The sequence below is a fragment of the Haliotis rubra genome, unplaced genomic scaffold, assembly GCF_003918875.1.
Source record: "Haliotis rubra isolate DU_JTF1 unplaced genomic scaffold, ASM391887v1 Scf21, whole genome shotgun sequence".
In the NCBI taxonomy this organism is placed as follows: domain Eukaryota; kingdom Metazoa; phylum Mollusca; class Gastropoda; order Lepetellida; family Haliotidae; genus Haliotis; species Haliotis rubra.
In genome coordinates, this window is record NW_025766114.1 from 2,674,717 (window position 1) to 2,698,609 (window position 23,893).

Below are 23,893 nucleotides of genomic sequence, written 5' to 3' on the forward strand. Positions count from 1 at the left end.
TACTGGAATAGTGCTAAAAGCGGCGTCAAACTAAACTCACTCACTCACTCGACAATGACAGTTACATATATATATTATCATTGTGCTCGTCATGTATATATATACATATATATAATGACGAGCACAATGACAATCACGACGCTGACAATGAAACCTATGACAAAGAGAAAGATTCGATGCTCATGATGTTGATCACTGGATTGTCTGGTCCAGACTCGATTCTTAACAGACCTCCGCCATATAGCCGGAATATTGCTAGGTGCGGACATCTGTCCTTAAGAAACAGGACATTAAAGTATTCTAAATACCTGTAGCAACACACAACGACGACACAGAGTATTACCGCCAACGCTATCACCAAAGTGAAGACGACAGCAAGGATCATTGACATATTTCCCTCCTGTGTTTTAATATCTGAAATGGAAAGCATTCACAGAATAATTTGACATTGTTTGGAATTGGAATGTGTTAACAGGTAAGTAATTCCACTGAATATGGCAGTTGTATAAACCTGGGCCTAGATTTTTGTCGAAGCTCTCTTAACGCTAAGATAGTCGTAAGTTAATGTTAATGTATACGTATGTATGGCACTTACGACTATCTTAGCGCTAGGAGAGCTTCGAAAATCTAGGCCCAGGTAGATTTAAACGGCGGAAACCCATTCCACACAAGGAACAATGATCCTTTTGTTGGAAGACTGGTTTTGGTCACCACATAGTATCTTTCGACGTAATATGGTTGCAGTAATGCTATGCGATCAATTCATTATAAAACTAATTAACGGTGGAGGGTTAAGTTTATGATGACAGATCAAAACCCGCCCTTGAAATAGAACTTGTACACATAACAGTACTTCCAGTTCACCTAAGCTGGTTAACCTTTAAGGTTCCCTCACTGTGAGTGTGTGAGTGAGTGAATAATGAAGTACGCGACTTTATGGAAAGCAACTTCTTGTTAATTGCAAAGAGGGACGTTTCGTTGCTTTATTATTGCCTCAACGACTTCAAGAATGCCCATAAAACAATGAGTGAGTGACTGGCTTGTTTTTCATCGTCCTAAGCATCATTGGAGAAACGCCAACAGTGATGCTACTATCAGACGTTTACCACTAAAAGAACGCACGTGTTGAAATACCAAAGATAATCATGTTACGTTGCATGTGTGTTGAAAGACCAAAGATAATCATATTGGTACGCATGTGTGTTGAAAGACCAAGGATAATCATATTGGGACGCATGTCTGTTGAAAGACCAAGGGTAATCATATTGGGACGCATGTGTGTTAAAAGACCAAGGATAATCATGTTGCATTGCATGTGTGTTGAAGGACCACGGATAATCTTATTGGGACGCATGTGTGTTGAAAGACCAAGGATAATCATATTGGGACGCATGTGTGTTGAAAGACCAAGGGTAATCATATTGGGACGCATGTGTGTTAAAAGACCAAGGATAATCATGTTGCATTGCATGTGTGTTGAAGGACCACGGATAATCTTATTGGGACGCATGTGTGTTAAAAGACCAAGGATAATCATGTTGTGTCGCATGTGTGTTGACAGACCATTGATAATCATGTTGCGTTGCATATGTGTTGAAAGACCAAGGATAATCATATTGGAACGCATGTGTGTTGAAAGACCAAGGATACTCATATTGGTACTCATGTGTGCTGAAAGACCAAGGATAATCTTATTGGGACGCATGTGTGTTGAAAGACCAAGGATAATCATGTTGCATTGCATGTGTGTTGTAAGACCAAGGATAATCATATTGGGACGCATGTGTGTTGAAAGACCAAGGATAATCATGTTGTGTTGCATGTGTGTTGTAAGACCAAGGATAATCATATTGGAACGCATGTGCGTTGAAAGACCAAGGATAATCTTATTGGTACGCATGTGCGTTGAAAGACGAAGGATAATCATATTGGGGACTCATGTGTGTTGAAAGACCAAGGATAATCATATTGGAACGCATGTTCGTTCAAAGACCAAGGGTAATCATATTGGGACGCATGTGTGTTAAAAGACCAAGGATAATCATGTTGCATTGCATGTGTGTTGAAGGACCACGGATAATCTTATTGGGACGCATATGTGTTGAAAGACCAAGGATAATCATATTGGGACGCATCATGTCTGTTGAAAGACCAAGGGTAATCATATTGGGACGCATGTGTGTTAAAAGACCAAGGATAATCATGTTGCATTGCATGTGTGTTGAAGGACCACGGATAATCATATTGGGACGCATGTGTGTTAAAAGACCAAGGATAATCATATTGTGACGCATGTGTGTTGAAAGACCAAGGATAATCATGTTGCGTTGCATATGTCTTGAAAGACCAAGGATAATCATATTGGAACGCATGTGCGTTGAAAGACCAAGGATAATCTTATTGGTACGCATGTGTGTTGAAAGACCAAGGATAATCATATTGGGGATTCATGTGTGTTGAAAGACCAAGGATAATCATATTGGGACGCATGTGTGTTGAAAGACCAAGGATAATCATATTGGAACGCATGTGTGTTGAAAGACCAAGGATAATCATATTGGAACGCATGTTCGTTGAAAGACCAAGGATAATCATATTGGAACGCATGTGTGTTGAAAGACCAAGGATAATCATATTGGAACGCATGTTCGTTCAAAGACCAAGGGTAATCATATTGGGACGCATGTGTGTTAAAAGACCAAGGATAATCATGTTGCATTGCATGTGTGTTGAAGGACCACGGATAATCTTATTGGGACGCATATGTGTTGAAAGACCAAGGATAATCATATTGGGACGCATCATGTCTGTTGAAAGACCAAGGGTAATCATATTGGGACGCATGTGTGTTAAAAGACCAAGGATAATCATGTTGCATTGCATGTGTGTTGAAGGACCACGGATAATCATATTGGGACGCATGTGTGTTAAAAGACCAAGGATAATCATGTTGTGTCGCATGTGTGTTGAAAGACCAAGGATAATCATGTTGCGTTGCATATGTCTTGAAAGATCAAGGATAATCATATTGGAACGCATGTGCGTTGAAAGACCAAGGATAATCTTATTGGTACGCATGTGTGTTGAAAGACCAAGGATAATCATATTGGGATTCATGTGTGTTGAAAGACCAAGGATAATCATATTGGGACGCATGTGTGTTGAAAGACCAAGGATAATCATATTGGAACGCATGTGTGTTGAAAGACCAAGGATAATCATATTGGAACGCATGTTCGTTGAAAGACCAAGGATAATCATATTGGAACGCATGTGTGTTGAAAGACCAAGGATAATCATATTGGAACGCATGTTCGTTAAAAGACCACGGATAATCATATTGGGACGCATGTGTGTTAAAAGACCAAGGATAATCATGTTGTGTCGCATGTGTGTTGAAAGACCATTGATAATCATGTTGGGACGCATGTGTGTTGAAAGACCAAGGATAATCATATTGGAACGCATGTGTGTTGAAAGACCAAGGATACTCATTTTGGTACTCATGTGTGCTGAAGGACCAAGGATAATCTTATTGGGACGCATGTGTGTTGAAAGACCAAGGATAATCATGTTGCATTGCATGTGTGTTGTAAGACCAAGGATGATCATATTGGGACGCATGTGTGTTGAAAGACCAAGGATAATCAGGTTGGGACGCATGTGTGTTGAAAGACCAAGGATAATCAGGTTGCATTGCATGTGTGTTGTAAGACCAAGGATAATCATATTGGAACGCATGTGCGTTGAAAGACCAAGGATAATCTTATTGGTACGCATGTGCGTTGAAAGACCAAGGATAATCATATTGGGGACTCATGTGTGTTGAAAGACGAAGGATAATCATATTGGGACGCATGTGCGTTGAAAGACCAAGGATAATCATATTGGTACGCATGTGTGTTGAAAGACCAAGGATAATCATATTGGAACGCATGTTCGTTGAAAGACCAAGGATAATCATATTGGGACACATGTGTGTTGAAAGACCAAGGATAATCATAATATGACGCATGTGTGTTGAAAGACCAGGGATAATCATATGGTGACGCATGTGTGTTGAAAGACCAAGGATAATCATGTTGTGTCGCATGTGTGTTGACAGACCAAGGATAATCATATTGGAACGCATGTGTGTTGAAAGACCAAGGATAATCATATGGGGACGCATGTGTGTTGAAAGACCAAGGATCATCATATTGGGACGCATGTGTGTTGAAAGACAAAGGATAATCATATGGGGACGCATGTGTGTTGAAAGACCAAGGATAATCATAATATGACGCATGTGTGTTGAAAGACCAGGGATAATCATATGGTGACGCATGTGTGTTGAAAGACCAGGGATAATCATAATATGACGCATGTGTGTTGAAAGACCAGGGATAATCATAATATGACGCATGTGTGTTCATAATAATGCATGTGTGTTGAAAGACCAGGGATAATCATAATATGACGCATGTGTGTTGAAAGACCAAGGATAATCATAATATGACGCATGTGTGTTGAAAGACCAAGGATAATCATATTGGAACGCATGTGTGTTGAAAGACCAAGGATAATCATATTGGGACGCATGTGTGTTGAAAGACCAAGGATAATCATATTGGGACGCATGTGTGTTGAAAGACAAAGGATAATCATATGGGGACGCACGTGTGTTGAAAGACCAAGGATAATCATATGGGGACGCATGTGTGTTGAAAGACCAAGGATAATCATAATATGACGCATGTGTGTTGAAAGACCAGGGATAATCATAATATGACGCATGTGTGTTGAAAGACCAGGGATAATCATAATATGACGCATGTGTGTTCATAATATGACGCATGTGTGTTGAAAGACCAGGGATAATCATAATATGACGCATGATAATCATATATGACGCATGTGTTGAAAGACCAGGGATAATCATAATATGACGCATGTGTGTTGAAAGACCAGGGATAATCATAATATGACGCATGTGTGTTGAAAGACCAAGGATAATCATAATATGACGCATGTTAGTTGAAAGACCAAGGATAATCATAATATGACGCATGTGTGTTGAAAGAGCAAGGATAATCATATTGTGACGCATGTGTGTTGAAAGACCAAGGATAATCATAATATGACGCATGTGTGTTGAAAGACCAAGGATAATCATATTGGGACGCATGTGTGTTGAAAGACCAAGGATAATCATATTGGGACGCATGTGTGTTGAAAGACCAAGGATAATCATATTGGGACCCATGTGTGTTGAAAGACCAAAGATAATCATAATATGACGCATGAGTGTTGAAAGACCAAGGATAATCATATTGGGACGCATGTGTGTTGAAAGACCAGGGATAATCATATTGGGACGCATGTGCGTTGAAAGACGAAGGATAATCATATTGGGACGCATGTGTGTTGAAAGACCAAGGATAATCATATTGGGACGCATGTGTGTTGAAAGACCAAAGATAATCATAATATGACGCATGAGTGTTGAAAGACCAAGGATAATCATATTGGGACGCATGTGTGTTGAAAGACCAGGGATAATCATATTGGGACGCATGTGCGTTGAAAGACGAAGGATAATCATATTGGGACGCATGTCTGTTGAAAGACCAAGGATAATTATATCGGGACGGCCTTGCAACGCACCAGTGCTTTGCCATTTGCTCCAGCAAATCATGATACCTCAGGCGATTAGGGGAGTATTGTTTCTGGACGTTTAAAGAATGTGCAAGTACTATTATGACCTTAACACCTGTAGTTCTCTCACTGAACAATCGAAACATAGTCTACGGCGGGATGAACAAATACCAATACAACCAGGTACCCGTATCGCCCCAACAGAGGATAAAGCCACTGTTTATTCAATGTCTTGGTTTAGAAGCATGTGTTATGTTAATATTACCGATGGGTTCCACGCAGAGTAGACCTGTAAAACCCTTCTGACACTTGAACGGACACGCCCCTGATACCTTGTCACATCCCCCTTCTCCCGCACAACGGCCGCACGTGTTGTTACAGTCGTCTCCATAGTAACCAATGTCGCATTCTGAAAAATGGCAAAATCAAAACATTTAAATTGCTGCGATGGTTGACTTTGCACAAAATGCTTAAAGCTTTAAAACTAAACATACGACTCTGCTCAAAATGTGCCACTTTGGTGTTTCAACTGTACAGAGCCGAACGTTACAATTATTCATTGGAAAAATATTAATAAGCCTCTCTGCTTTATCATTGACACATCAGAATTAAGTATAGTTATGACAAGCACTTTATTAATACATTACATTGATTAATGTATACAGGTTGTAGTTATTTTGTCTTCAACCAAATGTTTAAGAGAAAGATATTTAGACCAAGTGCATTCTAAACCAAGAAAGTTTGTCAAAAACTGAAGTACTTTTAAATACATGAGACAAATATCAGATAAAAGTTTTTTAGCTACTGAATATCAAACTGTACACAATGTTTAAATATAAGAAAATGGATTTGTGTATGCATACTTCGACTGAATAGTGAGATATTATAACCTTTATCACATTTGTCTCCAATCCAAGATGGCTGACATCCCTCTGGGCACACCCCCGTGATGTAGTCACACGCGACGCTGTCCTGACAACGTCCACACTCAGTCGCACACCCGTCTCCATAACTACCATCCGGACACCCTGGAGTTCATAGACACAAGTGAATAGCATGGTATTGTTTGTACACACAAAACAGGTACTGTTACTTTGATGCAAAAGGGCCCTTGAAGATCCGGGTTTGAACTGATCTTCAACATCCCATGCTTGTCGTAAGAGGCGACTAACAGGATCGGGTGGTCAGGCTCGCTGACTTGGTTGCCACATGTCATCGCATACCCAATCGCTCATGCTGTTGATCACTGGATTGTCTGGTCCGGACTCGATTATTTACAGACCGCCGCCATATAGCTGGAATATTGCTGAGTGTGGCGTAAAACTAAACTCACTCACTCGATAAAGAAGTCATTATTTCCTGGATACAATCAATAATTAGGTGATGTGATAAATATTTTGTTGTACCATCTCAGTGATTTTGTGCGTTTCGGTAAATAGTCGGCCGTTCGTTCAATAAAGTCAGCTCGAAATAATAATTTATCATATTTCATAAAATAGTTTATTTTCATGCACCTACTTAGAGTACAGTCTTGTCCTGTAAAGCCCGGCATGCAGCCAGTTGGACATACTCCAGATGTCCTGTTGCAGGGGACACCATCCTGACACGTACCACATGTATTTGCGCAATTAGGACCATGCTTGCCGTCTTCGCATTCTGAAAAAACACCACCATATATGTATGATTGATACTCTTGCTTCCGTAGTCGGGACAGTCAGGACAAGAAATAATATCCTGGGCCTAGATTTTCGAAGCTCTCTTAGCGCTAAGGTAGTCGTATGTTAATGTTAATGTATGGCACTTACGACTATCTTAGCGCTAAGGTAGTCGTATGTTAATGTTAATGTATGGCACTTACGACTATCTTAGCGCTAAGAGAGCTTCGAAAATCTAGGCCCTGATTAGTATTCTAGTTGACGAGACTTGCGAAAAACATTATAGATACATGTGCGAATAGATTAAGATATGCCTGGATGCATTAAACGGTATCTGAATGCATATCTGGACACATTAAGAAATGCTTTTTTTCATGTAAACAAAGAGGGACTTACAACATGAAGTTGTATATTTTTATATTTACTGTTTACAACACCATGTTGAAACCATGTTAACTCTAACATTTGAAACGTCACGTTGTGAGGTCGGTTCTAAGTTATATTCATAGTTGTATAGCCTGCCATTAACTAGCCTACATGTACCTAACTCGAGAATTAAAACTAGGTTCATTTCTGTATCTTACCCTCAGTACAAGTATCGCCTTTCCATCCAGCCAGACAAGAGGGACAAGCGCCAGTGACCGACTTACAGCTGGCTGTGTCACAGTGACCACACGTCAATGAACACGCGTCACCAAACGTCCCGGCGTCACACGCTACAACCAGAACGTCATATATCAGTGAGTGAGTGAGTGAGTTTAGTCTTACGTCGCTTTTAGCAATATTCCAACAATATCACGGCGGGGGACGCCAGAAATGGGCTTCACACATTTTACCTATGTGGGGAATCGAACCCGGGTCTTCGGCATGACGAGCGAACGCTTTAACCACTAGGCTACGCCACTGCCCTTGTCATATATGAACATATGCATGAATTGTAACGATTGCTTGAATTAAAATATTCACTAATGTCTCAATTGTTCAGTTACAACTGAGAAATGGTAAGACATATTGTGAAATGACATTTTCCTTTACATTTAAATAGATATGTCTAATAGACAATCTAATGTCAATTACATCGACAAATGATTTGTTAGATTATATAATACATTTCAGCGGAAATGTGTTTTTGAACAAGTTAAAAGAGATTGTGTCCAGAATAAAAGGCTGGGTGTCGTACTTTCCCTGCATTGGGTCCCTTTAAAGCCAGGTCCACATCCACCCTCACAGTCCCCCGTCACCTTGTTACACGTTGTCCCCGCCTTGCACTGACCACATGTTTCCTGACACCGCTCGCCATAGGTGCCGTTCTCACATTCTGTGGAGGCAGAATAAAACCAGGGGATTATTACAATCTACAGTGATTGATTGATTGATTGATTGATTGAGAGTGAGTGTGAGTGAGTGAGTGAGTGAGTGAGTGAGTGAGTTTAGTTTTACGCCGCATTTAGCAATATCACAGCTTGGGATACTAGAAATGGGCTTCACACCTTGTACTTTTGTGGGAATATAATGTACAAGTGTACAAGGCATAGTGTTAACCACAGGCGGTGTCATCATGGCTGGATTCTATTCTTACAAGTGTGGGTAGGTTTATTCACGAGTTTAAATTTGTATAATTATTTATTGTTGCGTTCAATATTCAAGAACGATATATGTTTAATGCATTGCAGCTAAATAATGAAAATGTGACAGAAATGCGTCCTTTGTAGATAACCAGTTTTGTCAAAAAAAATTGGCCATTGAAAGAGCTATATAAAAATACATTTCTATTGTTTTGGTTCTGGGGCCGCGTGTTAACGTTCACATTATACATTCTATACTCAAATGGTTTTGACCACTCGATCAAATGATGGGGTATCGATTATCGTATATTGCATAGAAGAAAATCTGGTTAAAAAGACTTATACAGAGGACTTATAGATATACAGTTCGACGTTGTTGACATGAAAAGTACAAAAGATTCACGCTTACACAAAATTATTATTCCCAAGCAATTAATGATCTGTTCCCATTACACGTTCAACATACTTTGTATATTTAATATTTTGCTGTTATTGTGTCCGTTAGTTTGCTATTTAACGCCGCACTCTTATTACACCTATACAACTATACTAAGGGGGTGGGGGTGGGGGTGGGTGGTGGTGGTATCCTAGTGATTTAAGCGTTCGCTCGTCCCGACGAAGGCCCGGGTTCGATTCCCCACATGACCACATGTGAAGCCCATTTCCGTTGTCCCCCGCCGTGATATTGGTGGAATATTGCTCAAGGCGGTGTAAAACCCAACTCACTCACTCACTGTAAATGATCAAGTCTGGATCACACTGATATCGATTGATTGATATCACGAGAATCGATATGTTCAATATTGATACAATGACACACATCAGCTAAGTCAGTAAGCCTACCACCGATCCCGTGTGGGTTGCCGAACATCTCAGGTATTCCTTCAGTGAGTGAGTGAGTTGGGTTTTACGCCGCTTTTAGCAATATTCCAGCAATATCACGGCGGGGGGACACCAGAAATGGGCTTCACAGATTGTACCCATGTGGCGAATCGAAGCTGTGTCTTCGGCGTGACAGGCGAATGCTTAAACCACTAGGCTAACCCACCCACTTTCCTTTAGTAACAGAGATGGCGTATGATACTTAATGGTTATCTGCACTATGATTTTTTTAACTGGTTTAACTGTTTCATAAGAATATTTGTGTCGTTAAGCATTGATAAGTGTTAAATACAGCTGCTGAAATCATATGCAATAGAATCAATCTCCTCATAAAGTATGGTTCCGGATTTAATAGTATACATGTGAAAAACAAATGGTGCTACTGTTAGATTTGAGTTTTCGATGTTCTTATTTAACTGTCCGTTTTCATATTCACGGGTGGGCTCAGGTCTCAAGGAAGCCTATGACGTCATCGATTGTATCATGACGTGATATCATTAAAGCCATCGCGAGTGCTCACTTGGAACTGCCGGCCATGTCTGATAACATATTTTACAATGTAAATGTGCAATATTAAACAATGCAAAAGCCATCTGTTAAAAAAATCCCACCCACAGAATATGTAATGACACCGGCATATCTGGAAATACATAATATTTGTCTAAAAGATGAGCCCTGACTGACCCGTCAGACAGTTGAGGCCTTGCCACCCGGGTTCGCATACATCCGGGCAATCACCCGTCACGTGTTGACAGTAAGCGGCATCCTTACATGCACCGCAAGGAGAATTACATTCCGCACCAAAGGTGCCGTTGGGGCAGTCTGAAACACAAACGAATATGACATCATATTACATGTATTTACCAAAAGATGACTTGAAACGTTCATTACACTGACACGTGCTTTCGCATTTCAAATATGAATTTCATTTGATGGTTTGATGTTTAACTCCGCACTCAGCAATATTCCAGCTATATGGCGGCAGTCTGTATCTAATTGAGTCTGGACCAGACAATCCAGTGATCAACAGCATGAGCATCGATCTACGCAACTGGGATACGATGACATGTGTCACAAAGTCAGCGAGCATGACCACCTAATCCCGCCAGTTGCCTCTTTCGGCAAACATGCATGAGTTGCTGAAGATCAATTCTAACCCGAATCTTGCCTGAAATCGATAATTGAAACTTTGAGGCGAACAGCTTCTAAACAGGGAACACTTGCCATATATGGAATGTAAACGATTGCTCCGTACATCGAAAACTGTCGCACGCGGTGTTGTCGGTGTTCGCCGAACTGGCCTCAATACACTCACAAGTTGCGTTTATAGCATTTTCTTTAAGAGCGTTCCAAGGGACGTAACTCTATAGACTTCGCTTGAAATAAAGTTCGGTCGGTAGAGGGTGCGAGAGTCGATTTAATGCAATGTTGCATTAATTCATTCGAACTTTTTAATTTCATCTTGTGATAGTGTGCCTTCAACCTACGCCAAACGTCTTCCGATTTAGGAAACACGTTGTTTACATTCTATTTACACAGATCCGCATAACTGGAGTACTTACTGGTATTACAGTACTCCGTAATCCAGCCAGGGGCGCAAGCGGAACACAGTCCAGTGACTTTGTTACAAGGGACATTGTCCTTGCATCGGCCGCATGATTTCACGCATGCGTCACCATAGTAACCGTTCGGACACTCTGAAAATAAACATAATTTCAGCAAGAAAAATTGATTTATGAACATAAGGAGAAAACAACGGTGAAGGAAATTTGTGATTTTCGTGTAAAGTATTGACATGACGTACCTTTGTCACAGTTCACACCAGTCCATCCAATTACGCATCCGTCTGGGCAAGATCCGTCCACGTGATTGCACGGTGCGCCATCTTTGCACTTCCCACATTCAAAACTACAACCTTGTCCATATCTTCCGGGGTCACATTCTGAAAGAGTGGTTGTATGTAGGACGATGGGATATTCCAAGGCATTCGTACATAGTATCTTAGTTGGTGTCGTCATAAGTAACGTACTTTTTAATGCTATGGCAAAAACCAGCGTCAGAATCCACAAAGCGTTCGTAGAACTGCGCCATTTGTAAGCACATGATAAAGCATAGCGTTACGATAGGTCGTAACGCTACGAATGCTTTGTGGATTCGAGCCAGATCTTTTTGGAATCTGAAGGGGTACGAAACCACACAATGTTGCCTATTTTCAGCATTGGTTTTGACGATTTAAGTAGTACTTTGTGGGGAAAATTAGCTGCATGTAATAACGGGTTATAATCAACTCTTTAAAATGTATAACGACAAGTCTACCTACAGGGAGAGTACGCGCCAATGTGAAACACAGTGAAAAAAAGTGGATTTAAAACAAACTGGCAATTTGCCTCAATCCAAGCATTTTAGTAACTTAAGATAACCTTTTAACACTTAACTAAAACATTGTTGAAAGATTCCTCCCTCAAAAGCAAACACAAAATAACAAAATAATTAAAACATAAATAAAATGTAAAACCACCAAACAAACAAAACAAAACAAAACTGAAAACAAACACCAACAATAACAACAAACAAACAATAAAATTACTGGTTTGGCATTGTTCCCATTTGTATCCTGGCTTGCAACCGTTGGGACACCGTCCATTTTCCTTGTCGCACAGGTCGTCGTCCGTACAGTTGCCGCACTGTTGGTTACAATTGCTGCCGTAAGTCCTGTCTGTACACACTGGAAAAACGTGGACAGTTTTGTAACGCATAGTCATATATCGAAATTACATAGGACATAAGCCTCATAGCATCTAAAATGCATCACTCCTGCATGGAGTTTATTATAGGTTAATCAACCACTGAGGTTCACGCTTGAAAGCGTATGGCACTTAACTTTTCATATTACCATCGAACTGTATTGAGTCGACATAGTCCAGACTTGTAAATGTTACATTGGTCATATGAGGTATTGACACTTTACACGTAAATAATGTGGACAAACAGGTTTGCAACCTGTCCTATATGTCAAAGAAAGATTATCTGGTGTGCGAACACGTCGTCATTTGACACTGCATGTTACACTACCGTGTCCGAGTACAATGAATTGAGTGAATGAGTGAGTTTACTTTTACTCCGATTTTAGCAATATTCCAGCAATATCACGGCGGCGGACACCAGATATGGGCTTCACATATTGTTCCCATGTGGGAAATCGAACCCGGTGTTCGGCGTGACGAGCGAACGCTTTAACCACTAGGCTACCCCACCGCCCCTGTGGGCAACTAGGAAGGCTGTAACAATATACATGTATGATTACACAGTCTATATGAAATACATAAATGAACAAGCAATGTGAAGGTTTTGCACGTATTCTACCTTCATTGCAGAGTGCCCCTCTCCAACCGGGACGACAGCCGGTTGATGGACATACTCCAGTAGCGAAGTCACATGACTCTAGGTCAAGACACTGACCGCATCTCTTGAAACAGCTAAAGCCATAGGTGCCCCTTGGACAAGCTGAAATGAAACAGTGCAAGTAAAGTACAGGTTCTCATTTCAACAGAGAGACTCCTATTCGACGCATTGCAATTGACTGATTGTTGTTTAACACCGCACTCAGCAATATTCCAGCTATATGGTGGCGGTCTGTAAATAATCAAGTCTGGACCAGACAATCCAGTGATCAACAGCATGAGCATCAACTTGCGCAATTGGGAACCGATGACATGTGTCAACCGAGTCAGCGAGCCTGACCACCCGATCCCTTCGGTCGTCTCTTACAAGCATGGGTTGCTGAAGATATATTCTAACCCGGAATCTTCAGGGGTTCGCGATGATGTAAATATGGGCAATGGAATTTTGGTCGTCCATGTGAAAAGCCAAACACTTTAAGATCAAACCACCTACAAACCCTGATGAGGCACTTAAAGAAAATAGTTGTTTCACTGTAATATATTATAGAGAAAAATATTATCTGACTGATATATGTACACCAAACTATTTGTAATGAATAATGCTTTTGAGCTTATGAATCAACGAAGTGCTGAAATCGACTTCTTCAGAATTATGAAAGCAATGTAATAAATGATAACAAGAAGGTAAATAGTGACAGTTAAATCAAATACATTTTCTCTCAAATGTTAACAAGGCTAACAAGTCCTACTTTGCAGGCATAGCGTTCCGTTGTATCCGTCCTGACACCCGGACGGACAAGAGCCATCCACCCGGTCACACACCACCCCTGGTCGACATCGGCCACAGTTGAATGAACAGCCAGAGCCGTAGGTACCTTCCGCACAATCTGCATTGTGAAAATATCAAAAGTTTGGAGTTAATACATGTTTTTGTTGTTTTCGGAAAAGGGTCATATTATATTTTTTTAAAGTGTATTATGTTATATTTTGGATTACACTTTCTTATTGGGGTTGAGTCCAAACAGGATTCGAACCCACGCCCTCAGAGAGAGACAGAAACTGTCAACGGTCTAACCTACTCAGCTATCGACGTTTCAGCAAAACTGGAAGGACAGCAACTGGTTGTCTTGGTTTTTAAAGTGTATTCTATTTTGCGAACAGGATTAATATATGTCTATAGATGTGATACCTAATCGTCATGGCTCTCCAAAATGTTTTGGCAGATTATATAGTTAATAGCTTCACCCATAAATGATGAGTTATAAGTCAAACGTTGACATTTAAAAAAAGATCAGCCATTGTTTAGTTTGTTTGTTGGTTTGCATGCTTGACGTGTTCACTCAACAATATTCCAGATATATGATGGCGGTCTGTAAATAATCGAGTCTGGACCAGACAACCCAGTGATCAACAGCATGAGCATTTGGGATGCGATGACATGTGTCAACCAAGTCAGCGAGCCTGACCACCAGATCCCGTTAGTCGCCTCTTACGACAAGCATGGGTTACTGAAGATCAATTCTAACCCGGATCTTCTCGTGTTCATCATTTAGTAGTGGTTTGTACATAATCCTTGTTTTCAGACCGTCACAACATATGCTCCGAAAATGTGATTCTCGAACAGAGCGGAGCTGAAAGCTAGTATTCTAGCTAATTTGCATATTGGATCTAGGATTAATGCTTTCCCTTTTCGATTATTGGGTTCGAGCTACATATTGAAGCCGTATGTCGTTACCTTCCACGCAGAGGTTACCAGTTTTCCCAGGGTCACAACCGCTAGGACAACTTCCGGTCACTTTATCACACGGTGCCTTGTTTCGACACGATCCACAGGAAGATTCACAGTTGGCACCGTATGTCCCATCATCACATGCTGTAACATGGGGTTTTATATTAAATCATATCGAATAACATGCAACAACTGTTTAATCAGAATTTTAAATGTTTCATCCAAATAGACGTTTTGTTTTCATTTGTCTGTCATCACAACTGTATTGCAAGTGAAAAGTAAAAACATGCAATGACTGACAGAAGCTCAACGCAATCAGTCGACTGCAGACAGGCCTCTTGGCTTCGGACGTAGCCAGATTTCTTCACGTGTCGCCAAGCACCCAAACTATGAAACCGTCATCAGGTCCGGTCGACCACGTGTAACGTACATGTACAGTGCAGGACAGGTCGTACGGGTCCGTTACATATGTGATAGAGTGAGAGAATGAGTTTGGTTTTACGCCGCTTTTAGCAATATTCCAGTCAATTCCAGCAATATCACGGCGTGGGACACCAGAAGTGCGCTTCACATATTGTACCCATGTGGGGAATCGAACCCGGGTCTTCGGCATGACGAACGAACGCTTTAACCACTAGGCTACACCATCGCCCCTTATGTTATAGACCCACCAGGGCCACCATACAGCTGCAGCCATACGGGATTACACTCGAGTTCAGCCCAGACATGAAGAACCGTCTAAGCGCTGCAGGCATTCGCCCAAGACAACCAGTTCGATGCGTCATTTTGAGTGACCAGCATCGCCATACGTTAATGGTATCAAGACACATAGTTGGCCACAAGTGCGATGGAGACGTATTTGGTTTAGGGATGGCTCACGTGTTTTGCTTCTCCATGCAGACGGAAGACGTCGTTGGTGGACAGGAGAATAGACTTGATACACGTCAAGGGCAATTTAACGGTACAGCTTTACACAGATGAAATTCTGCAGCCACGTATCCTTCTGATTTTGCAACAAGCATACATAATCTTTCAGCACGACAATGCCCGACCCTCAAACTGACAAAGGCCTTTTTTGAGGAACCACAACATCCAAGAACTGCCATGACCCTCAAGAACTCAATCAAACATTGCTCTTGATCTTGATGTTGGATTACGTCAGCAGCAGTAACAGAACCCCCTCCAGTTGGCACAAGCACAGCAGCTAGAGTGTATGGACATTCCTCATGCCACAATTCGTAAACTCATAGGTTCCATGGGGCAATAAAAGGTACTGACAACTGACCTTCGCCTTGACATTTTGTTGTCGTGTGTGCTGTGATGATTGATATTGACAATGATCTGTGCCAAATGTGAACAATTATGATCTGTTGATTATTTATATTATACACAAAGTATACATTAGAATATCATTTTGCGTTCCTTGTTTGAAGAGAATACATTAACTCGAATATTCACTGTTCCTGTATTGCGTAGAGATGTGACTACCACAGGCCATCGTGACTACCACGGGCCATCGTGACTACCACAGGCCATCGTGTCTTAGCGAGGATTAAAGTGTAAAAAAAATGAGATGACGCCCGACTCGAAATGCTTCACAGTACAATAAATCATGATTCAATTATATTTTTGTAATCTTCAATCCTCGCAAAGACACGAGAGCCTGTGCTGACTCCGTCGTTGGCGACAAGTGCTTTACCTGATCGACAGTAAGGCCGTTTGTACCCTGGTTGGCAGTCGCCAGGACACAAGCCAGTGATCTTATCGCAAGGCGTTGAGTCTTTACATTGTCCACATCTGTTACTACAGCTGGACCCATAGGTGAAGGACGGACATTCTGTTATAATTTACAAACAATAAATTCGTAATTAAATTGACAGTTATAAGTCAAACAAAAATAAAATAAAAAGAAATGATTCATTACTACCAAAAGTAGCATAAAATACATTATATATGATAAATGTATACATTGGATTAGGTTTGTTTGTAATAATTTGTATATCGTAACATAAATGTTTCTAGTTTCTAACTGATATATCTTTATTGACCCCAATGTATATTGAAACATCAGCCATGAACATATGCATGTGCACCTTTTAGAAAAAACATATAATTTATCATTCGGTAGTGTTTTTTATTGTACTAATATAACCCTTAGTTTCCAAACTAAAAGAACCGGCACATAAGCTCATAAAATGTATAGGCCCACAGGTGAAGGATGGACATTCTGTTACAGAATGTACAAACGTGATGTCTTAAGACCATGTCGAAGTAAACATTACTGGACTAGACCATTCAATGGTAGGCAACCTATGTCTATTTTGACATATTTGCAAAAATACTTTAGAATTGTTTGGAGGAGCATATTTACATAAACACAAAAACCTTACATGAAAAGAAATGCACCATCACCTACAGACAATGATAGCTCATTGTCATTAACACACAGGCATACATTAAAGTGCATAACCTACAAGAACACATACATGTATGGGGCATGCATTGCCATAAATGTATGTACAATGTCTTTCATCGCATGTTCACCAATAAAGAAGTGTTTCGAATTGACAATTTGCCTACGTGCATAAACTGAATACGGACACACATGAAGTAGTTCTCTTCTGGCATTCATGTATTGTGGTTAATATCTTGCCTTACACACATGTGGGTACTCATTTGACTTTTTTACTCGCCACACATACAATGTGGATCACTGACTGCCAAACACACCTGTCGGATGATTTACATGTGTACCAAAAAAAACCGAATATTTAATCGGAGCACAACTTGAGCCTCCGCTCTATAGCTAATTCAGGGTGAGATTTGGTTTCTCGCAACCTTGTTGACCGTAAGAAACAACCAAGTGTATCGAATGGTTAAGCTCGGTGACTTGGTTAATTTCTTGTCAATGTTGCCTGATGTGATCGATTGTTACTCACGATATTGAACCAACAAACAAAGACTAGCAAGAAAGCAAGTCCACCGGCAAGCACTCTGGCTGCCAAACGTAATTATCGAAGAAAACACAGATATATTTCCCTTCACTACAACATGGATCATATATTGCTGAGAACATATACATTTATGCCAACACAGAGAGAAACAGTCATTGCTACACCCATACAGCCACATTCCCAACTCTGGCTTCCACACATATGTACATTTACACGTTGGCTGGATATCGCAGTGTCGTTCGAATCGTTTATTACCTTTATCTGTACAGACACTTGGCACATGAAACAACGGTATGGGTACAGGTTTGTTTTTTGAAAAAATGGTGACAATGGAATAATAAGGGGGAGGTACAATTACTGCGTACTAATTAACTCATGTCTTAATCTACTAGCCTTATATAAATATTTACCTAAGTTACATAATGTTCTAACATTGTTAATACTTAGAAGTTGACTAAGCTTAAAAACTGATGGATATTTATAATAATATGGTTTAATATACATATTCTATATTTATGATATGATGGACATTTTAATATAAAATGCAGTTCGTCTTCAATACCATCTTTATACATTAAACATTTACGATTTACACAATTTTTGTTTTGGTATCTGCCAGATTCTACCGCTTTTTATGGGAGCTGAGTTGGAATTGTGAGAAGTACTTATAGAGATATGGAATAGATTTATGTAAATATTATTGAAGCGAACATTGATTCGTACCATTTTCATAAATCACACATTTCGACAAGTTGGATAACTGACTAAAAATAAAGTGTATAGCCTGATCATTAATAGTTGTTAAATAACTGATAAAAAATCTATTGGCAATCCCTGCCTTAACCATATTTCACTGAAATCAATGCTTGACAAAATACGTTTAACCTGATACGCCCAATTCTTAACACCTCGGGTCTCCCACCTCCTCATGCAAATACTTATAAGAACCTTGTAAGATACTATTATCAGACACAAGAAGCTTACTCCAATGTTTAATGTTAATATTTAATTTTCCTGTAAACTCATGGGCGAAAGAAACGTCACCAAAATAAATTTTTTTTATCTTTTATCGTACACTAAGTGATTATTCATATCTGTAGTTCACACATTTATCATTCAGAATGTTGTAAATCCAATAATTTCCCAAATATGATTGTTAAATTTCCAAAATCTGAGTTTGTTGTTTTGTGACAAGTTAAAAATGCGAGGTGACGTTTCTTTCGTCCGTGAGTTTATATAGACATCTACACTCGCCAGCCTTTCCCTCAACTGCCAGACATTTATCGCTGTACCTGTTTGACAGATCGCCCCTGCAAAACCCGGACTGCATCCTTCAGGACAGAATCCGTTGACAGTGCTACACACAGTGTTCACTTTACAGTGTCCGCACGTCTGGACACAGTCTTGACCAAACGTCCCTAATCCACATTCTAAAAAGAGAAACACATTCACTGATCAAAGGTCTCGGGGTCACCACTGGATCAACATAACTAAAGATTCTTTACAAAAACTTGATTATACCATGGTTGTCACAGTAATACACACATGTATGTGAATAATTTGAAGAGATCATTGCGTAATTGTGAATGGTAAAAATCCTTCATTGCTATTAATTAAGCGAGTGAGCGAATTTTGCTTTAGCAATATCACGGCGGGGGACACCAGAAATGGGCATCACATATGTATTATCAACATTTGATGTTATACAAGCATGTGTCTGATAGGGTTTGGTTCATGTTCTTCCATACTAGTTTTATGTATATACATTTTCGTGTAGTAACGCAATGGGGTGTTAATTAATAGAAGGGCGCTGGGGTAGCCTGGTGGATAAAGCGTTCGCCCGTCACGACGAAGACCCGATTTCGATTCCCACTTGGATACAATATGGGAAGCCTATTTCTGGTGTTTCCCGCCGTTAGTATCGCTAGAATATTGCTAAAAGCTAAAACCAACTCAAAAACTCATTTGTCTTCACAGGACAGGATATTTCAATGATCGGCTCCAGATCATAAATCCCCCAAATAGTACAATTACACGTAGAAGGATTACCTGTATTGCACGTAACGCCCGTCCACCCAGCATCACATCCCTTGAAGCACATCCCCGACACTGTGTCACATACATCACCATTACGACATCGTCCACAAGCAAACTGGCAGCTGGTGCCATACGTCCCGGCATTGCAAGCTGGGAACACGAAACATAAAACATAGACCATGTTTCAGATCAGAGCATACCCAAGATACGGTTGTCTATAACTAAGACTCGTGAATTGTTTGTTTGTTTATTGTTTAACGCCGCACCCAGCAATATTCCAGCTATATGGCGGCGGTCTGTAAATGATAGAGTCTGGACCAGACAATCCAGTGATCAACAGCATGAGCATCGATCTACGCAATTGGGAACCGATGACATGTGTGAACCAAGTCAGCGAGCCTGACTACCCGATCCCGTTAGTCGCCTCTTACGACAACCATGGGTTGCTGAAGATCAATTCTAACCAGGATCTTCACAGTAACACAAAACATAATCCGGCATCGTGTTTAAGAACACAACATTTTAAAGTTACAGTCATACATAATTAAGACTTGTGTATGGGTCTAGGTTAAAGCGGTTGAAGTGTGCAGATCTTTGTCGTTTTAACTTTATTTAAACTGACAAGCAAGGCATGGCCAAATCGAAAGAGATATTCAGATGGAATATTACCATGGATTGGAGAATATCGTCATAGGCCTGTGGCACACCTAAATTAATAACCACAGCAAAAATTACGGAGCTGCCCCTTGCCAGTTATTACAGATTTATTCCCCAATTATTCTTAAAGATAACAATTAGTGCCCCCAAAAAAAAAAACAAAACAATAAAACAATAAAACGAAAAAGAAGAAGAAAAAGAAACATAAGTAAATATTTTTTCTGAACAAAATATCCGTATTGACCAAATATGAAAAGGTTTGTGTATTTCTAATTCTATCTGAGTAGTGTTTTCTTAAGAATCAATTCAAGAGAACAGGTGTGAAGATACATTTGTATTTAAATATTGAAACCTTATTTTTAATTTCTTTGGACGGTGGATCCGAAACCAATTGCAAGAAACGGGGAAATTCCATGGAAGAGCTCAAGACAAGTGGAACCGGTGCTCTTAAGCTACAGTTCATGTCTTTTTCACTTTTTCGGAGCCGTGACTGTTTTCGGAGCCCGGACGTGACGGTCATGCCTTTCTCCTCTATATTTCACGTGTATCGACCATGAACCAGGCAAACCAAGCATTATATCGGTATGGTAATAACGTATATTTACGTGTTGAACACATAATCCCAGAATAGCCGGGAGCACATCCAGCCGGACATGCCCCTGTCTGCTTGTCACAAGGCTGTTTGTTCTGACACGACCCACACACAGACGCGCACTGAGGACCGAATCTTCCATCGCTACATTCTGAAAGGATAGTAGGTTAACACAATGGTTCTGCCTTGACAAATGACATATTGTTGGAAGAATTACGACATGACCATAGATGCATCATGAATACTTTGTTCGGGTTAAAGAGTTTCTTGTACGTGCATTTTTGTCCTAGGTTTTATAATACAATGAATACATGGCATTTTGAAATGGATACAACTTCTTATATATTTTGTCACGACCATTCAGGGCTACTTCACCTAACCGACTAATTATAGTCTGTTTGTTGTTAAACGCCGCACTCAACAATATTCCAGCTATATGGCTACGGTTTGTAAATAATCGAGTCTGGACCATACAATCCAGTGATCAACATTATGAGCATCGATCTACGCCATTGGGATACAATGGCATGTGTCATCAAGTCAGTAAACCTGACCACCCGATCCCGTTAGCCGCTTCTTACGACAAGCATGGGTTACTGAAGACCAATTCTAATCCGGATCTTCACGGGTTGACAGAGAATATAAGAAACTGTTATTATCCATTTAAAGCGTCATGTACTCATGGTCTTCCAACATCTAAAATGCCTATCAAAGACTGTATACTACAATGTCTATAAATCATGATCAAACATGGGGATAACTGCTCTAGAGAGTTCAGGTACACTCAGCTATTATCACTATACAGAAGCCTGCGATGTCAACACACATTAACTATTAATAGTTTACAACATGAATAACGGTATTTATAAGGAACTTGTCAAACTTGAGCAAGTTTTTAGGGTCAATATTAAATACAGAAATATGTACTCATTTTCACAACATGAGTTACGGTATGCATACTTCCCATCAAAAGTTTACACTCACTTAAAACACGCACTATATGTTATGTATATAATACATGGTTACATCGAAGATTGATTTCTCCACTAACTGGGGGAAGTAACCGCAAACTTTATGCAGATGAATTGCACGGGGATCATACATCAAATTGCTGAAAAGCATGTGCAGACATCAGTTCATGTGTAAACAGTACCTTTAAACAGTATGGATTATTTTTGCAAAAGTTAGTTTAGAAAAGTTGCCTGAAGTAAGTGGCTATATTTACTCTAGTAAGTCTAAACTTTTGGCGGGGAGTATATAATGGACTTGTCAAACTTCAGCCAGTCATTAAGATCATTACTGAATACAAAAATAAGTACTCAAATTTTAAAACATGAATTACAGTATGTATAAAGAACTTGTCAAACTTAAAGAACTACGTTCACAAAGCTAGGTGCACTTTTGCATTATATAATGAAATATATTTATTGTTTTTCTAATATTCCTAAATACCACCAATGCTGACATATGAGATGCCATGTTGTGACACATGTACAGTGTTGGTGTATCAGGGCAACGCATACTCACGTGTATTGCACTTTGATGTGAAGAACCCCACAGTACAGCCGTTTGGACACACTCCCGTCGTCTTATCGCAAATCACCCCGTTCAAGCAGTTGCCGCACACAGCGGAGCAGTTGGTGCCGTAACGACCGTCGGCACATACTGAATCATAAACACATGCAATTATTCGATAACCATATGATAATTGCCTTTTTCAACCTTTATTAATGTTTTACCTTCACAATCACCATGTGCTAATTGTCACTACCTCCTGTTCAGCCCAACGTAGTGCTTTACCTCTACAGTTACCTTATGATAATTGTCACTACCTCCTGTTCAGCCCAACGTAGTGCTTTACCTCTACAGTTACCTCATGATAATTGTCACTACCTCCTGTTCAGCCCAACGTAGTGCTTTACCTCTACAGTTACCTCATGATAATTGTCACTACCTCCTGTTCAGCCCAACGTAGTGCTTTACCTCCACAGTTACCATATGATAATTGACACTACCTCCTGTTCAGCCCAACTTATAATTAGTGCTTTACCTCCACAGTTACCATATGATAATTGTCACTACCTCCTGTTCAGCCCAACGTAGTGCTTTACCTCCATAGTTACCATATGATAATTGTCACTACCTCCTGTTCAGCCCAACGTAGTGCTTTACCTCCACAGTTACCATATGATAATTGACACTACCTCCAGTTCAGTCCAACTTATAATTAGTGCTTTACCTCCACAGTTACTATATGATAGTTGTCACTACCTCCTGTTCAGCCCAACTTATAATTAGTGCTTTACCTCCACAGTTACCATATGATAATTGTCACTACCTCCTGTTCAGCCCAACTTATAATTAGTGCTTTACCTCCACAGTTACCATATGATAATTGACACTACCTCCTGTTCAGCCCAACGTAGTGTTCAGTGCTTTACCTCCACAGTTACCATATGATAATTGTCACTACCTCCTGTTCAGCCCAACGTAGTGCTTTACCTCCACAGTTACCATATGATAATTGTCACTACCTCCTGTTCAGCCCAACGTAGTGCTTTACCTCCACAGTTACCATATGATAATTGTCACTACCTCCTGTTCAGCCCAACTTATAATTAGTGCTTTACCTCCACAGTTACCATATGATAATTGTCACTACCTCCTGTTCAGCCCAACGTAGTGCTTTACCTCCACAGTTACCATATGATAATTGACACTACCTCCTGTTCAGCCCAACTTATAATTAGTGCTTTACCTCCACAGTTACCATATGATAATTGT

The 23,893-nt window shown here is 40.1% G+C and overlaps 1 protein-coding gene across 1 annotated transcript in view; it reads right to left on the reverse strand.

Moving 5' to 3' along the window:
* LOC124276555 overlaps nucleotides 1-23,893 on the reverse strand; it is a 56,724-nt gene that overhangs the window by 19,382 nt on the left and 13,449 nt on the right. The window contains exons 6-23 of the mRNA XM_046712199.1: nucleotides 22,637-22,774; nucleotides 21,123-21,260; nucleotides 19,873-20,010; nucleotides 19,116-19,253; nucleotides 16,569-16,706; nucleotides 14,876-15,013; nucleotides 13,890-14,027; nucleotides 13,103-13,243; nucleotides 12,327-12,464; nucleotides 11,544-11,681; nucleotides 11,302-11,436; nucleotides 10,424-10,561; nucleotides 8,473-8,610; nucleotides 7,877-8,008; nucleotides 7,156-7,293; nucleotides 6,528-6,665; nucleotides 5,903-6,046; nucleotides 309-414 (exon numbers count right to left, since the gene is read on the reverse strand). Of these exons, the coding sequence (XP_046568155.1) occupies nucleotides 309-414; nucleotides 5,903-6,046; nucleotides 6,528-6,665; nucleotides 7,156-7,293; nucleotides 7,877-8,008; nucleotides 8,473-8,610; nucleotides 10,424-10,561; nucleotides 11,302-11,436; nucleotides 11,544-11,681; nucleotides 12,327-12,464; nucleotides 13,103-13,243; nucleotides 13,890-14,027; nucleotides 14,876-15,013; nucleotides 16,569-16,706; nucleotides 19,116-19,253; nucleotides 19,873-20,010; nucleotides 21,123-21,260; nucleotides 22,637-22,774 (2,452 nt within the window). The remainder of the gene's footprint in view (nucleotides 1-308; nucleotides 415-5,902; nucleotides 6,047-6,527; nucleotides 6,666-7,155; nucleotides 7,294-7,876; nucleotides 8,009-8,472; nucleotides 8,611-10,423; nucleotides 10,562-11,301; nucleotides 11,437-11,543; nucleotides 11,682-12,326; nucleotides 12,465-13,102; nucleotides 13,244-13,889; nucleotides 14,028-14,875; nucleotides 15,014-16,568; nucleotides 16,707-19,115; nucleotides 19,254-19,872; nucleotides 20,011-21,122; nucleotides 21,261-22,636; nucleotides 22,775-23,893) is intronic.